Source organism: Triturus cristatus, chromosome 3_1 (assembly GCF_964204655.1).
Source record: "Triturus cristatus chromosome 3_1, aTriCri1.1, whole genome shotgun sequence".
Taxonomy (NCBI): Eukaryota; Metazoa; Chordata; class Amphibia; order Caudata; family Salamandridae; genus Triturus; species Triturus cristatus.
Genome location: NC_140583.1, coordinates 728,539,940 through 728,553,962, shown reverse-complemented (window position 1 = coordinate 728,553,962; position 14,023 = coordinate 728,539,940). Strand labels below are relative to the sequence as shown.

General features: G+C 39.5%; 1 protein-coding gene across 4 annotated transcripts in view; it reads left to right on the top strand.

Moving 5' to 3' along the window:
• PIDD1 (p53-induced death domain protein 1) overlaps positions 1-13,429 on the top strand; it is a 332,716-nt gene extending 319,287 nt beyond the window's left edge. For all 4 annotated transcript variants that reach the window (XM_085644874.1, XM_085644875.1, XM_085644876.1 and 1 more), the window contains one exon: positions 7,420-13,429. In XM_085644874.1, coding sequence (XP_085501000.1) covers positions 7,420-7,657 — 238 coding nt within the window. In that variant the 3' untranslated portion in view covers positions 7,658-13,429. The remainder of the gene's footprint in view (positions 1-7,419) is intronic.
• The last annotated feature ends 594 nt before the right edge of the window (positions 13,430-14,023 follow it).

Sequence of the window (14,023 nt, the reverse complement as noted above, 5' to 3'; positions counted from 1 at the left end):
GGAAATTGTGTTGGGGGTTATACAGGATCGAGGTTGTCTTTTGGGGTCATTTGTATCTATCTTAATGGTATGTGCCCGTTTGTGCATTGCTCGTGTTTGGACTAAAAAAGTAGGTCACAGCATTAACGAATTTTGGGTCCTGCTTCGTGAAATATACGAAATGGAGATGGCTCTTTCCAAAGCAAGAATTAACCACCACAGGGGCAGCCCTAACCACCTGAACCAGGGGCAATCAATAATGTATCCTAACAGTGGTTCAAAGTGTATGCAAAGTAATCATCATATAAACATATTATAAAACATATACATATAATTTACACAGTGCTCAAAAATTGTGAAGGATAGAAAATAAAGAATATGGCCCTTATACAGAAAACGATTTTAATCATAGAAATAAAACATTCTTTATAAAAATATATTAACGTAAGGCTCAGACATGTAAGCTGGTACATATAACAGTTCTTTAAACATATAAAACCAGACAAAATGGCATACACAAACAGAGGTTACATAAAAGTCGGAGTTCAAAAACAACACTGGAACTACAACACACAAAACAATGTGTCCTCCATAAATTGTGGCCACAGTTGCGTCGACGGCGTTTCGACCTTTGTCATAAGTACATGGTCATCATCAGGACAAGTAGATAACTGAGCATCTCACCAAAAAATCTATGAGGTACAAAATTACCATCTAATTATTAAAATAGGGCCTAAAAAATAAAAAAAGTATGAAAACTTGTGCAATAGTAAAGAAAAGAGGAAAAAATTACCTCACCATCCCCAACAAAAATTGGGGTTTGTGCAGATAAAAAAGAAAGAATCATGTGAACCCAAATAAAGTAAGCCCGTTTAATTCAAAGCTATAGTGCATGAGATATATAATTTTTTTTGTCTCATACTCACTTTATTTTCAAACTAATCTTAAGCACAATGTGAATTAATGCTTGTATATCAGGAGAAAGCTTTAATTCTGCAGGAAAGAGGGAAACAAATCTATAAGTACCCTAATCAAGCAGAACCATCCTCCGACCAAACGGACGCAGACCAAGTTACTTACATGTTTGTGGAGAATATAAAGTATCAATCAAGAAAGCTCTTAAAATTCAGACTTCTTTTAACTTGTAATCTCGATAGCTGTAAAGAAAGGGGATGACATAAACCTATATAAGCATCTATAAACAGCGTGCTAAGTGCCTATTCCAAACTTTATCAACAGACAACCGATTAACTGCCAGACATATATTACCTGTATACGGTAAATCATACACAGCCAGCTATAATTGGCCAAAGTCCCTGCAATGTCTTCTTTTGAAGAGACTCCCAAACTAAAATAGAAACGAGAGAAAAAAATATATAAAGAATCTATCTGTGAAGGGCTAAAGGACTCCGTAATGGGAAAGGCTCGACTAGTGAGTCCAGAATCCTCACTCGATAATCCAAAATTAAGCTTACCATCAATGAATAGATTTTCTGCAACTCAATTGCCGATTTTCTCCATTAGTCAGAACGCCACTGAAATTCCCGTTTTTAGCAAAACGCCACGGCTCTCACCGGAAGGCAAAACAGAGAAAGGACTTCCGCAAAAGGCACGCTAAATTAGTGCCATCTTTGAATGGAGTCATTATACCAGATGACCATATCCAACAACACTAGATCAACGAATTTTGCCATCAAAAATAAACCTATCAAATAACAGACCGAGAACTTAGATGATAGAGAAAAGAAACTTCAGTTATAAATCTCCACATCCGCGTCATTTTTAAATTAAAAGCATAAATCAAAGAAAAGTGAAATCCGGACTGTTAGAACCATCACCAGTGAAAATATATAAGTACATCAACCATTATTTTATCGTCAGTTAACTAAATACCGCAAGCATTAAGTGATTAAGATACTAGTGAATACATAACAAATAGCATTAATTTGCAAAATATAGTTACATTCTTCAATTTTCATACTTGTCATCAATAAAGTTTTGAATAACAATATACAGCATTTTCAAAATATAAACTTGATTAGCACAGTACAATTGGATTCTTCAATTTTCACTTTCATCAGCAATAAAGTTTTTTTGTGTATAACATACGTGAACTGCACACATATATGAAATTAAATGTAGATCTTCCAGCGTTACACATTGTAATTGTTTAAAAAAAGAAGGTTTTTTAACCGTACATAAGACCGCAAATTCACACACTTATAATTTTGTTAACAATTGTTCCAAAAGTTGAAAAGAAATCAATCAAATTGATTAAGAATCAAGTACAGTTATATGTACAAGATAATATTCGTAAATAATATTGTTCAGAAAAAAGAGAAAAGAAGTAGAAACTTTCTTAAAACAATCACATGCCATAGTCTTTTCAACAATTGTAGATATAGATGTCATATTAACTACATAAGAAGTTCAACACCTTGCAGGTACAGCACCAAATTATGGGTTTATCCAAAGGTTAGAGAATGGCACTCCTCCGTAGTATTCAAACCCTTATTTATGCTATCACAGAGGAGGATCCAACGGCATTCAGATTTATTTAAAATGGGAGTAATACTTCCAGCTCGCAAAGGTGTATGTATCACTTCGATGACTTGCCATCGCAAATCTGAAGGTGCATGGTTCATTTCTAAAAAATGAGACACCAATGGTGCATTTTCTGTCTTGCAACGAATGCGACTCTTATGTTGACCCAAACGTATTTTAATTTTTTGCGTCGTCTGTCCAATATATATGAGATTACAGGGACACCAAATTGCATATACTAAATTTTGCGTATTGCAATTTAAGTGTTCCCTCAAGTCATGACATATGTTGGCGTGATCAAATTGTTTAGTATTTAAACTAGAATCACACATTAGGCAGCCGCCACATCTGTAATGACCCACTATTTTGTTCATCCCCCACATAGTAGTCAGACTAGGTGTCTCTGTCCGTGGTAAAGCCACTCGAACTAAATGATCACAGAGATTTTTACCTCTTTCATAAGAAAAGAGTGGTTGTTCATTTGTTATGCCCGTGGACAGCACCAATGGCCGATGTTTCTTGATAATGGCCGAAAAGCGGTTACATTTAGTCCCAAATGTGGTGACACATGGGATCCTCCTCATGGTTTGTTTTTTAGTCTTATGGGTCAGCAAAAATTCCCGGTGGTTATACCACGTCTTTTCATGGATCATTTTATTAATTTGCGCGGATACCCTCGTTGTCGTAGTTTCTCAAATAGTTTGCCCGCCTCCTCAAAGTAATCTTTTTAAAAAAAATAATTTCTACGAATACGCAGAAACTGCCCAATCCCTGAGACCTCTAGGGTGGTTACTGGAATATTCAAGTAAGGTATTCCGAGCAGTGGGTTTGGTGAAGAGTTTAGTTGTTAATCCTCCTTCATGCGGCACAATGGATAAATCCAAAAAATCAATTTGTGTCTTACTAGAGTTAAAGGTAAACTTCAAATCATCTGAGCAAGAATTTAACCAGTTCAAAAAATCTGTCAGTCCCAAACTATTTCCAGTCCAAATGAAAAAAATATTGTCTATATAGCGTCGCCAGTGGCGTACGCTAGAAAAATATGGATTTATTGTACAGTCATAAACAAAACTTTGTTCAAAATCGTCTACAAACAAAATCGCAAAATTGGGGGCATAAGAAGCCCCCATGGAAGTGCCCTTCGTCTGTAAATAAAAATGTCCATCAAATTCAAAATAATTTTTTGTCAAAGAAATAGTCAATACGTCAATAATAAAGTCCGTTGGTACTACCCCAGGGGCTGGACGTGTATCAAGAATACGTTTAATTACTTCAATTCCTTGAATTTGAGAAATGTTGGTATATAAGGTCTCAAGGTCCAAACATACCAACAATTCCAAATCAGGATTAAATGTAATTTCCTCCAATTGTACAATAATATCACCACTATCCCGGACATAACTCCTAGTGTTAGTGGCAAAATCCCTAATAAAAAAATCAATATATTTGCACAACGGTTCCAAGACCGACCCACAGCCGGAGACTATGGGTCGGCCTGAAGGATTGATGGAATCCTTGTGCACTTTAGGGAGTGTGTACAATAATGGAGTCCTAGGGCTCTTCAAATTCAAAAAGGCAAATTCTTTTTTACTAAGAAACCCAGCTGTATTTGCATCAGTTGTTATCCTTAGTATGGATTGCTGTATATCCAACAAAGGATTCGTTTTAAGAATCTGATAATGTGCGACATTACTCAATTGTCTCTTAATCTCCAGTTTATATTTGTCAATAGACTGGACAACTATCCCGCCGTCCTTGTCAGCACTTTTGATAATCACATCATGATTTTGTTTTAGAGTTTTTAAAGCTTTTCGTTCATTTAAGGAAATATTGTATGGTATATATTCAAAGTTGTTGTTGAGACTAGAAACTTCTTTCAATACCATAGACTCAAAGGCCAACAACTCGACCGGCATTTTACTAGTAGGTGGACTAAAAGTTGAAAGTGGTCTCAGTCCAGAGGGATTAAAGCAATCATTAGTCGTATGTTCCAAGAAGAACGCCTTCAGGCGCAACTTCCGGAAAAATTGTAACAATTCAAGTTGGATTTCGAAAGAGAAGACTTTTCAGTAGGGACAAAACTCAAACCCTTACTCAAAAGAGAAATCTCATCTATAGACAATAAATGATCAGATAGATTAAAAATTGGTATTGTTTCAGGGTTTGGAATATTCGACTCTGCATTAGTTGATGAAACTACAGAAACAATCCCAACTGATGGCAAATTAGTTATTGTGGTGGGCCCCATTGATAGAATTTCCGACGGGTCCATCTCTCTCCCGACGGAAAATTCCAATGGGGGTGGCCTGGTTCTCCCCCGACCCCTCCCTCCTCTTTCGCATTGTTCTAAAAAAGAAGGCGGATTATAACCTGCTGCCGATGGTCCCAGTCTGGAATTAGTATTTTGATCTAATTCATCTCCTGAACTTGCTGATGATTCAGAAAAAGTGATGGCCTTGTTATTCTTAAAACGACCCCATGTAGGATAATTCTCATTGTATTGAGTTTTTGGCTGTGAATAAAACTCATCTTGTAGATAAGGATGGGCCTTTATTTGACTAAAAGTTGCTATGTCTTTTTGAATTTTATTCGTTTTTTTATTTCTTTCAAATTTTCAAATTCTAGAATAGTCCTATTGACTTTATCTAGGGCCGCTTTAGCTCCATTTACCACATCACCCTCATTCAACCCCCTTTCCAAATCAGCATTTATTTCTAGTTCCTTTTTACTATGTTCCAAGGCCGTATCAATGCCATGCACAAGCCAATGGCGTGAACATGTCACTCCAATATGGCTAAATCCTTTTCGGAACTTAGGATCATTAATAAAAATCACAGGAACATTACGTACTTGTAATCCCACAGGTATAACATCTTTTTTTAAATATTCGGTCATCATTAATGCATGTAAGGTGGTACGAACATGCTTCTTTTTACACTGTTCTAATTCATCAAGCAATGCCTGCGCTTCACTAACAACCGTCTGGGATTCGGCAAATCCCAGCAACGATCCAAGAGCCCCACGCTCTTGGCGAAAATTCAAACGGGTGTGGTCTGGTATTCAGTGGGACTACAACTGTGTTAAATACAAATTTTGTTTGAGTTTATGTTTACCAAGATATCTATAAGTTCATCATTATTCTTGTTTTTCTTTCACTGTCTACATTACATAATGTGAGTTTTTTCTTTTACTTGTGTTCCCTTGTTCTCCCTTTCTCTTTCTGGATTTGGTTAATGGTATTTCCCTATGTGCTCGTTTCCTGTGTATTGTATTATACGTAAGGCTAATAAAAATAAAAAAATTAAAAAGTTATCCGTGTATCTGCTGTAGTATTCAATGCTTCTGATTTCAAAAGAGATTCCCTTGAAGGAGAACTAAGATTACATTTTTTCTGTCACTTATAGAATTCAAAATGTTTCACAAAGAAACCCACAAATACATCTATGCTCAGCGCCAGAGATATATGCCCAGAGTGGTTCCTGGTAGAGGAAGAATCTTTTTTTTTCTCAAAACATCATTGAGTTTGGGTAGGAGTATAGCGAGTCCATTCAAAGGGTAGGGCTGGACAGAGAGAATAGCAATGAGGACTCTGCCATTGCAATGGATAGGACTGATGAGTTTCACTGAGAGCTGAGCCCAGTTCCAAAAACAGCCATGCTGACCTTTGCATAGGCATGGTTTAGGAGTGATAACTCCCAACAAGCTCAAAAAGCAATATCAAAAGTGTTGCTGTATTTTTTATCGGCAACTCTGAGAAGAGGTTGTCCAGAATACAAAGCATAGTCTTGAAGTCTCTGCCCTAGCATAATACATTGAGACTTGCAACCAAAGCTGGAAAGAATCAAGGATGCCATTGTGTAAATAGCAGCCCATCATTGGAATTTGTTGAGACTATGCCAAATTTTCTGAAGCAGGCTACAGTAGCATAGGTTGTTCTTTAAATACAAACACATGAAAAGAAGACATAACGGAATCCATCGAAGTGTTGGGAAAGTGAAAATGGAAGAAAAAGGTTGGGTCCATAAGTCGTCAGTAGGCATGAAGATTGAGGTTTTGCTAGTTGTGGTCATGCTGCGTAGTCTCTTTTGGTTTGCTTTGGAATCTTCAATGACGTGTTCATAAAGATGTATATAGTTTATTTTTTACTGTTGTTTTTATTAAATTGACTTACCAATGATTTCTCATGACTTCTGTGGCTCCAAGGGCTGACGGAGGGAGCCCATCACCTAAGGATTATGGCTGAAAGTGAAGACTGAGAACTCCGTGCCCCCTCACATCTCAACCTGCTGCTGTGATGTAAACTGGGGGCATAGGTTGCAGCTCATACTTTTAATCTATTCATTTCTCGGGTACTTTAAATGTACTTTGGTCACAAAGATGCCATCTTAGAAATAGAGTTTGTTAATGGAGTAACCGAACTTGGGTGGGCTAATTTTGCCATACCCAAAGAGTTGGAACCATTGATGAGACACAGGTGATGATCTAGACTAAAGCAATGACCCTCTCCATTCCTTTAAACACTCTAAATATATTTTTTACTGTGCCGTTCACCGCCCCTTCGAGATTATGCTTAGTGCTGTATAGACCCAAAGGTCTCAAAATCCACTCAGACTGAGAACAAAAAGTATTTTGTGTTTGTTGTAAGGTCAGCAGAGGAACTCAAGTAGGCTAAATTGGGAAGGGCTGTAACTGAGGGCAGTCACTACGCTGGCATTTTTGTAAAGCCTTTCGTGGTACTGAAAATGGAGATTCACCTTAAATGATTGGGGGCATGGAAAAGAGTGATGGGTAATCATAGGTGACCGGTTAGCCCTATTAGAATGTCACTTTTGTCACTTGTTTTCACCTTACCCTCATCATGAGTAAAGTATTTTTTTGTGTATTTCTCTTCTGCAGGGAAGATCTAGACAAGCAGATCGTTGAAATGCTGTTCGCTTGGGCTAGGCAGAATACTGAGAACCAGAACTGTGTCAAGAGGCTCATCCAAGCCATGGAAGAAAGCGGACGACAGGACATTGCCGATGAGATTGAAAGCATCATTGAGCTTGGGAAGAAAAAGTACACAGAGTCCATTCGAAGGGTAGGGCTAGACCAAGAAAGTAGCAATGAGGACTCTGCCATTGCAATGGTGTAGGGCTGGTGACTTTCACTGAGAGCTGGGCCCAGTTTCAAAAATAGCCATGAAGACCTTTGTTTAGGTGTGGTTTAGGAGTGATGCTTCACAACTAGCACATGGCCAGGACCAAATAGCAATGCCGAAACTGCTGCTATAGTCTATATTGACGATGCTAGCAAGAGGGTGTTCAGGACCAAAAGATTCTTTTTGAAGTCTCTGCCATAGCCTAGGAGTTGGAGACAAGGAACCAGTGCTGGAAAGCATCAAGGATACGCGTGTCAATACAGAAGTATACATTGTTGTATGATAATCGAATCCCAGGCACCAAGGGTACACTACAGAGTCATCTCTTCAAGAACTGAGGCAGCTAAACCAAGTAGGCAGAACAAAGAGTTGCCAGGACTGTGCTGTACCCGAGATTTAGGGCTAGATGCACTTAGCAACCAATCACAGATGAGCAACGACTTGACAGCTCCTTAAGCCTAAGCTTAGTGATAGTGGCCTGTACATGTCCTGAGAGCAATAACATGGGCTCTTCTATACCTCAGCAATGGAGCAAACCCCTCGAACTCTGCTGGGTCCAAAGATGAAGCCATGCAGTGTGTACCTTAGCCTTAGTCTAAAGATGGTGGCTCAAGGCCAAGTGCCTGTAGGACCAACCAAACATCCACAAAGACTTTGTTATTGGAGTGTTTTAACTCTAGAGTATGACCAGGCGAGTTATTCTAAAGTTTTCTGCTGTTCTGGTCATTGGTTACATTCAGCAGATCAAAATGAAGACTGTCACAGGCTTGGATCAGGGGGAAGTAACTCCGAGAGAGAGCTAGGTAGGACCAGGAAACTATCAGAGACTGTGCCAACGCCTTTGTGTGTTGAGTGTGATTCTCATAATAACCTTGCAGGATCATGGGAGTATCAACCATACACCTGCCGCGGCCTGAGCAGGTAAGAGCGGTGGGGGTGGATTTTGACGGACGATGACAAGGGGAATTTTTTTAATATATTTTTCCCTCGTCATCGTCCGTCGAAATTCCCGCCCCTCCCAGCCCCACCGCTCTTACCTGCACGGGCCGCGGTTGCTTTAGCCTAACCCTGCCATGATCTAATGTTGGTGCTCTGTGCTAAAACGTGACTACATGGTTTTAACCTTGTTATTAACCTCCTCACACCACCCGGTAATTATGAAATACCACAGACATTTTCAGGAAGGCATAGACGAAGTATCTACCATTCTCGTGTGGTACAAAATGTATAATGAACCGGAAGTAAGCAAGACTAGGGTAGCTGCAACAAGCACTGTGCCATAGCCACAGTCTGAATAAGAAGAACACTCCCCAGGCCAAACAGGTGACAAGAAATGGGAACTCTATCATGTGGAGTCTGGTGCACATGCGAACATCTAGAAGATCATTAGAATATTAATAGCTGCAGTAATTGTCTAATGATGTTGACACCTAGCGATTGTGGTAAGTCCTAAGGAGATCTATAAGGGCGCCATATTATAGCAGTCTACTGATGGAGAACATACGAGGTCCCGAGGCTGAGATCAGAGAGTGGCAACTGAGCACAGCTGGGATATTACGTTAATGTGTTGGCTGAGACCCTCCAGCTGCAAGACTGGCATCATTTGCAAACATCCACGGGGGCATCATCCAAAGTATTCTACTGGAAACAAATCCAGTGCCCCAATCAAAGTCCTAATAATATTCTGCTATAATCACTGTTTGGTAATGGTCAATTGGAATCAGAGCACCCAATCGTGTCGGAATCAATCACAATTAAAATGCTCTCATAGTATTTGTGTACTGAAAGATGTATGAAGGATCTTGTTTATGCGCTGGTGGATGAAGACTGGCCAGAGCAAAGCAACAAGCCATTAAGTTGTTCCTTGAATCCACGTGAGATGTGTAAGCTGTTACTTGTTCCCGACGTCATTTCCTTCTCTCGAAATCACCAGCTGTTCCTGAGCTAGAATGGGGCCTGTAGCTCTATGGAATACACCGACATAGTGACAGCAGAGTACCTTCCTCCTTCTTGTATACACTCCTGCTAGTTTACATACTCAGGGCTGCAGGGACGAGCCACCAAACAGTCCAGGGCAGGTCCAGAAGAAGTACACAAGAATCATGACATATCCTTAAACCAACTGGGCATCCCCATTCTCACCCTGTCTGTACGATCGTGTAAATTAAAATATATTGATGGCCTCGTGGACGTGCAGTGTATCAAGCAGAAACTCATCTGCAGCTTTCCCGACAGATCGAACTCCAAACACTCAACCATGAACAATGGCGGACTGTGGAATATTGTAATGACAACCAGTCTGGTCGGAGTCTACCTTTCAGCAAGTCCCTTGTCCACTGCTCCTCGAGGAATTGTGAGTTGAACAAATAAGATTGTCTTTTGAAAGTAAGAGAGCTTCCCAACTCAGGATAATACGTTTTGATTATGGAATCCCACTGGAAGTTGCAGGCCAACAATAACTCTTTTAGATGCTGACTGATTAAAAAGAAGCATTCTCTCAGGAAAAATGACATTACACATCAAATGTATTGTAAATTCTTGAAATGTACTCCTTTGTTTTGAAACAAGATCCGAAGTAAGCATCACAGATGTAGCAACTGTAGAATGCGATGAACGAACGCATGACGGGAGGGTTGTTCTTTGCATTGCTGTCCTTCGTGAGCACAATGCAAATTCAAGATTGTGATAAGCACTCAACATTCCACTTTATTCCTGAACAGTCAATTATTATGTGACTTATTAGGATCCCAGTGTGGCTGCGTGGGAGACAGCCTGGCTTTCGTAAATAAAAGATGGCATTCTTTCCATACCCCCTCTGGTACATATTCCCTGTTTGGATTAAACTGTAGGATGAATTAGGGTGCAGCAGGCAGACAACAAACCTGTAATTAAGGATAACAGGAGGCATTCTTATCAAAGCCAGCAAACTAAGGGCACTAATTGTGCGGCTTCCAAACCGGTCACCGGTGGTCCTGATTGTTCTTCATGCGCTTGAAACGGGATGAAGACAGGCCAAGAGACATCAAATGCGAGAAATTGCAATATCTCTAATGTGGTTTAACCACAAGAGTTTTGAGCCACGGTGGCGGGAGTGAGTTATGCAGCCCTGCCCCATAAGAATGACCTTAAGTGTGACCAGCAGGAGTGCAATGCATTTTTTGCTATTTGTTGCATTTAGGTATATTGTGCAAACTATTTGGCCCCCAGGATTACTTTGTCAGTTCCATGTGACTGTACTGTAGGAGTGGGGGGGGTTACAATAGGTTTATAGAGTGCACCATAGTCACCCTTGGACCTCCTGGCACTGATAACATGACAAAAATACATGTGGACTGAAAAGGAAGACATTTATGGAATAATACGAGTTGTATGTTTTTGTACGTATTAAATCAGCAAGCTGGAGATGTGTTGGTAATTTGTTCAAAAGAAGTGCGGCAGCAATCGAGAAAGAACGGCCACCACCGAAAACTGGAGGCTTGAAGTTTACAACACTCCGAGGAGTAGAGAGTTGTCATATGGTATGGTTATTTGAACGAGAGGACCAGTAGACTGGTTGGTCTTTGTTAGGATTTTTAATTACACTATGTATTCTCCTGTAGCCCTAGTTTATCATAAATTAGAAAAAAAAACACAAAACGCTCCTGACCTTATGTGCCAGCAGGCTGTTGCCTCACACTGGATAAGACGGAACTACAATGGTTCTTTCAGGTGCTCTATTTACTCAGCTGTATCAGGTTAATGTATGAGCCTTTTTCACATTCATTGAAAAATGTCATCCAAGCCACTACGCCGAAGTAGTTTTTTTTGTGTTTTTTTTAAATGCTCTTTTCCTTGTCGCTCTTTGGGCAGCCTGCGAATGCTGCGTGGTTCCAATGCTGAGAGCACGCTCCTCTTTTCTTATGCATAATTTAAAGGTGAATTGGGCAAGAGCTTGTGTATCTCTTTACCATTTCCATATCTATGTAATGAAGGTCTTGACCAGTCTCCCAGGAGGATCATAGAGGATTGCCAAAGCCAAAAGGCGAAGCTCTATAAAGTGATTGAATTGTACTGCAATAATGGGGCCGTGTGTAAAGTTGAGGCTACCGCTTTCATTTTAGTTGAGAGGGTATTCGACCTTTTGTGTGATATCACATATATATTCATCCGCACATATAGAATTTGTGACTTTGCTTTAAAAAATATAAAAATAATGGCTTCGAAGTGTGTTGAGGGAAAACATCTTTGAGAAACTCATTGTAAAGTGTGGCAGGTGTGTCCTTACCCAAACTGGTGAGGGTAGACTTGTACTGTTGCAATCAAAGCTACTGATTGACTCTCACCGCTCAGAAAGATTGTTGCCAACACCACCTTAAAATGTATAACATTTGAAAGAAACAGTAATACCGATTTAGAATCAATTTGGACAAAACGTGCTAAGGTTTTTTTTGTCAAAAAGTAAAAAAGAATAGTTCTATATTCTTTGGCTTTCTACAATTCTGTTAAAAAAAATTGCACAAAACAAATTGTGAAGTCAGTCACGTTTTTCAATACTCCACTACCAACAATGTGACCCACTTAGGAAAACTATGCTTTATTCGTGACCACTAGTATATAGCATCAGTCCTCAGTTCTTTACACGACTTGAGAAGTGCAGACTTATTGCAGTTCGGAGGCTCTTCACTTCATCTTGACTATTTGTCCTGTGTTTCTGTAATACCATGAAATTTGCAGAACCATCTGTCAAGCCAATGTATCCCAACTTTAGCACAAAATGCTTATCCTTAGACCAAGGCGCTGCGGGAACTTTCCACATGCCACTTTACTCCATTCCAGGACCACTCAAGGCTCCATTTGTATGGCTCAGCAAGCTCATACTGGGATATTTAATTCAGTTTAAAGGGGCTGTCAAGATCCTTGGAGATGTATAAAAAGTAAATTAATATCCAACCTTTAGAAAATAATAAGCTGATAGCAACCATCTATAATGCCGTGAGTCTCAAAAGGAGACAGGTGAAACATTATACTCTATTTATGATGATGACGGAATACTTGCAAAAGCACTTTGTCCGGGTTCTAAGCACGTAGCTTCAAGAAAGAATATGTGTGTTCGGCTGAGGGCTGCATTTTACATGGAGATTGTGTTCACCCTACTATATGAAGCATCTCTGATCTTACATCTTGGCTATAACTTTGTTGTGCCAATGACGTAACAACATATAGTGAGGAACCTCGTGGTGGTGGCAGTAAACTAATGTAGTTGAAAGACATTCCTTATGTTGCCCTAACAGTGACAGCATGCAATAAACTGAGAAGGGTTATGACTAAATTCACTGACTTATTTTACCGACTTTCTCTGGCCCTTCCAGGCAATACGCCTTTGTTGCTATTCGCCTACCCCCTGATCCAGGACCGTGTCTCTTGGAGCTGCTCGTATGGGAGATTTTTTTTAAACCATGTGTATTAACTGCATAGTAGTGTATCAGTGTTTTTTATTGTTGCATTCAAATTGGGATACATCATAATTTTGATTTATTAAATACTGTATCTAGCATTGTGTATTTTGGGATAACTTGAATAAGAGGTTGAAGTAAATTATATTACATGTTATGTATCTTGGGGCCTTCTAGGCCCCATTAATTCCAGGTGCTCTTTACTAATCTAACTAGCACTTTGCCGTGTATAAACGTTTTTATACATTGAAGGATTTCAATGAATGTATATGTGCTCTTATTTTATTTGTTCTGATTGTGTGTGTATATCGATAATAAATGTTTGTCATTTGTTTGTGATGGTATATCGTGCACGATTTCTGGGGCAATCCTAAACTAAATATATTTTACTGACCGGCTGTATTCTCTTTGGTTTGCTCCATTGCTGCTGACTTCTATATGTGATTTATGTTTTTGCCTTTTAGGAAACACCTCTTTATTGCTTAACCTTCTAGTAAACATTTCCAGATCACTGCATTGTTCAGTTTTGGCCATGAGCTTTGAAAGGCAGAACAGGAATCCCTTGGATAGGACTAAGAGTTAGCTGTTCTTGGTTTTTAGTGTGAAAGATTTTCAGAGCAGTTTCGATCTTAAGGTTGTATGGTGGTTGATTGGTTTCACTTCTGGTGCATAATAATGCTTAGTTTTTTACCTGATCGGTTTATCAAGTGCTTTTACTGAGGAAAATGCTTCAGCGTATCTCAGCTAACCTATGAGCAGCTGAACCTATAACCCTGGCAAATTGTAGGGTTGACCACTGCAACCCGCTTTATCTTTGGGTCGGTGAAAGCAAGCGAGTCACTTGCAGCGAGCCCAGGGTGCAGGTGTCCAGCTATACTTGGGCCTTAAGGCATACCATTTTGTAACTACATCCTGGCAAGGCTGAACT